Source organism: Sitophilus oryzae, unplaced genomic scaffold (genome assembly GCF_002938485.1).
Source record: "Sitophilus oryzae breed Bouriz unplaced genomic scaffold, Soryzae_2.0 scaffold_1059_pilon_pilon, whole genome shotgun sequence".
Classification (NCBI taxonomy): Eukaryota; Metazoa; Arthropoda; class Insecta; order Coleoptera; family Curculionidae; genus Sitophilus; species Sitophilus oryzae.
The window spans coordinates 4805038-4808113 of NW_022145681.1; the positions used below are offsets into that span (position 1 = coordinate 4805038).

Below are 3076 nucleotides of genomic sequence, written 5' to 3' on the forward strand. Positions count from 1 at the left end.
TTAGAGAAAAATTTTGTAGAGCATCTCTCTTGCCTTAAAATGTTCTGCTTTATATACGAGTTGTAAGTCCAAGAACGATCACAGTCAAAATTACCGTGGACGTACTGAAGAATCAAAGCTGTCAGCATAGAAGCATCGTTAATACTACGGAACAATCTGCCAGTTAACAGATCTAGTCTTAGTTGTTGGAAAAATCAGAAAGTGATATTGTCATATGTGTTTCTATATAGTTCAGAAACAGAGGGATGACATTTTCACAAATAATCATATACATAGTCATATAATAATAGACAATAGTCATATTTTAGAAATCATATTATGTATACCGGTTCTTATTGAATATAGACCAGGTAGATCGGCAAATATAGTACTGTGCAATCCCATAACATACAGTATTATTAGAACGTATATTACAGGAAACTGCGATCTCCAAACATTTACATCTAACATTTGTAGTAAAGTCTTAGAAATGTTCAACTCAAGTAACTCTTTCTTACTCGGCAATAGTCTATATATATTTATGACTTATTTCGTTATTTTCACTGATATACGTTGGAAAAGTATTCGATCTGTAAAATGTTTCTATTGTGTTTGAGTAATAATTATGCACACCCACACATGGCGTTGATGTATAAAGTAGCAGTAAAATACGTTAAATGGTCTGAAGCCAAGCTCCATATATATGTAGGTACATTCTGAAGGGCTCATGCATATAAAAACTATATTTTTTCTATTAACACACTGCAATAATAAACGATTTCCTTCATGTGTTACAGTATTGATTTCATTCCATGATAGACAACGTAATTTGTGTCTACGACTCTATATACTAAATCCACTGTAATTCATCCAAAGAATGACATCCTCTCGTTCCAGATTTTGCACCAAAAGCGGTTCTACACCATATGAGTTTAGTTTACCAGCTAATCTTAGAAACATGTCTTCTACTTCGTGAGTTCTTAAATCAGGCAGTAGCTTTTCGTAAATATCAAGTGCTCGAAATTTTGTATTAGAGAAAAATTTTGTAGAACATCTCTCTTGTCTTAAAATTTTCTGCTTTATATACGAGTTGTAAGTCCAAGAACGGTCACAGTCAAAATTGCCGTGGACGTACTGAAGAATCAAAGCTGTCAGCATAGATGCATCGTTAATACTATAGAACAATCTGCCACTTAACAGATCTAGTCTTAGTTGTTGGAAAAATCAGAAAGTGATATTGTCATATGTGTTTCTATATAGTTCAGAAACAGAGGGATGACACTTTCACTATAAAATTATATTCCGACATTACTATCTCTTCAGTCTAGTAACAAATATTGAACTATTTTCCATAGTTGCACGTTAATAGTTTCTATAAAATTAGAAAACTGTTGATGCAGATCGTTATACTAGTTATGAAATTGAAATTCTGTTAGAGACAATATGGAATTATCATTAGCGTAATAGAGAAATCTTAACCTCTCATGACATACCTATAATTTTTGTTAATTAAATAAAACAGAACACTAAAATGGAACCACTTTATTAAATAAGATTTTAGAAACCATATTATGAATACCGGTTCTTATTGAATATAGACCAGGCAGATCGGCAAATATAGTACTGTGCGATCCCATAACATACAGTATTATTAGAACGTATATTACAGGAAACTGCGATCTCCAAACATTTACATCTAACATTTGTAGTAAAGTCTTAGAAATGTTCAACTCAAGTAACTCTTTCTTACTCGGCAATAGTCTTTTAATATGACTTATTTCGTTATTTTCACTGATACATGTTGGAAAAGTCTTATTGGATCTGTAAAATGTTTCTATTGTATTTGAGTAATAATTATGCACACCCACACATGCGTTGATGTATAAAGTAGCAGTAAAATACGTTAAATGGTCGGAAGCCAAACTCCATATATAGGTACATTCCGAAGGGTTCATGCATATAAAAACTATATTTTTTCTATTAATACACTGCAATAATAAACGATTTCCTTCATGTGTTACAGTATTGATTTCGTTCCATGATAGACAACGTAATTTACGTCTACGACTGTATATACTAAATCCACTGTAATTCATCCATAGAATCACATCTTCTCGTTCGAGATTTTGCACCAAAAGCGGCTCTACACCGTATGAATTTAGTTTACCTGCTAATCTTAGAAACATGTCTTCGACTTCGTGAGTTCTTAAATCAGGCAGTAGCTTTTCGTAAATATCAAGTGCTCGAAATTTTGTATTAGAGAAAAATTTTGTAGAGCATCTTTCTTGCCTTAAAATCTTCTGCTTTATATACGAGTTGTAAGTCCAAGAACGGTCACAGTCAAAATTTCCGTGGACGTACTGAAGAATCAAAGCTGTCAGCATAGATGCATCGTTAATACTACAGAACAATCTGCCGCTTAACAGATCTAGTCTTAGTTGTTGGAAAAAGCAGAATCTGATATTGCCATCGATGATTCTGTATGGTTCTGGAGGATACACTTTGACTCTGAAGTAAAATCTCACGTTACTAACTGTACGTACTTGCGTTCTTATTAAATTATCTAGATCCAGCCAGTGTCTTTGATCCTCCATGCCATCGTTATCCATAAATTTTAGTCCCCAAATGAACTGGTTGTCGATGTTCTGTATGCGACAAATATGATTTAGAAGATCTTGACCCAAATCGTCTGACTTGTATTCGCATTCGTAATTTTCGCCATTTTGAAGTAGATGTACCGTACAAGGGTAAGATACCTCGATTCCCGTTTTAGATATTATGGTTTGCATTGTTTCCCCAAATTTAGAAAGACGACAAGACAGACATTGACAATTTTTTACGTTGTCATAAAAATGACATTTAGTCCATTAAATTTTATATACGTGTATAAAAAAAGCTTCTAATTGTTTTAATCTTCTAATAATGATAAATCTAATAAAATAATTATAAGATTCTAATTATAATATTGTATTTTACTCATGGTATTACTTACTGATTTTGGTCCAGTAAAACATATATGATAGGTCTGTTATTTTTCTCGTCGTATTATGAGGGCAGTGTAGTTAGGGCAGGCTTGGTGAATGTGACTAACAGGATT

At 32.8% G+C, this 3076-nt stretch overlaps 1 protein-coding gene across 1 annotated transcript; it reads right to left on the reverse strand.

Annotated features, from left to right (window-relative positions):
- Positions 1–822: 822 nt before the first annotated feature.
- On the reverse strand, positions 823–2768 carry LOC115876377 (FERM, ARHGEF and pleckstrin domain-containing protein 1-like). Its single transcript, XM_030892125.1, has 2 exons — positions 2147–2768; positions 823–1127 (listed from the first exon to the last, which is right to left on the reverse strand). The coding sequence occupies exons 1-2, from the start codon at positions 2766–2768 to the stop codon at positions 823–825; spliced, it is 927 nt and encodes a 308-aa protein (XP_030747985.1).
- Positions 2769–3076: the final 308 nt, after the last annotated feature.

Bases quoted from the DNA above. Each gene is read 5' to 3' on its own strand.
- LOC115876377 (XM_030892125.1), bottom strand. From the start codon at position 2,768: ATGCAAACCATAATATCTAAAACGGGAATCGAGGTATCTTACCCTTGT. The intron at 1,128-2,146 runs GTAAACTAAATT...CTATGCTGACAG, and splicing joins CATGTTTCTAAGATTAGCAG to CTTTGATTCTTCAGTACGTC.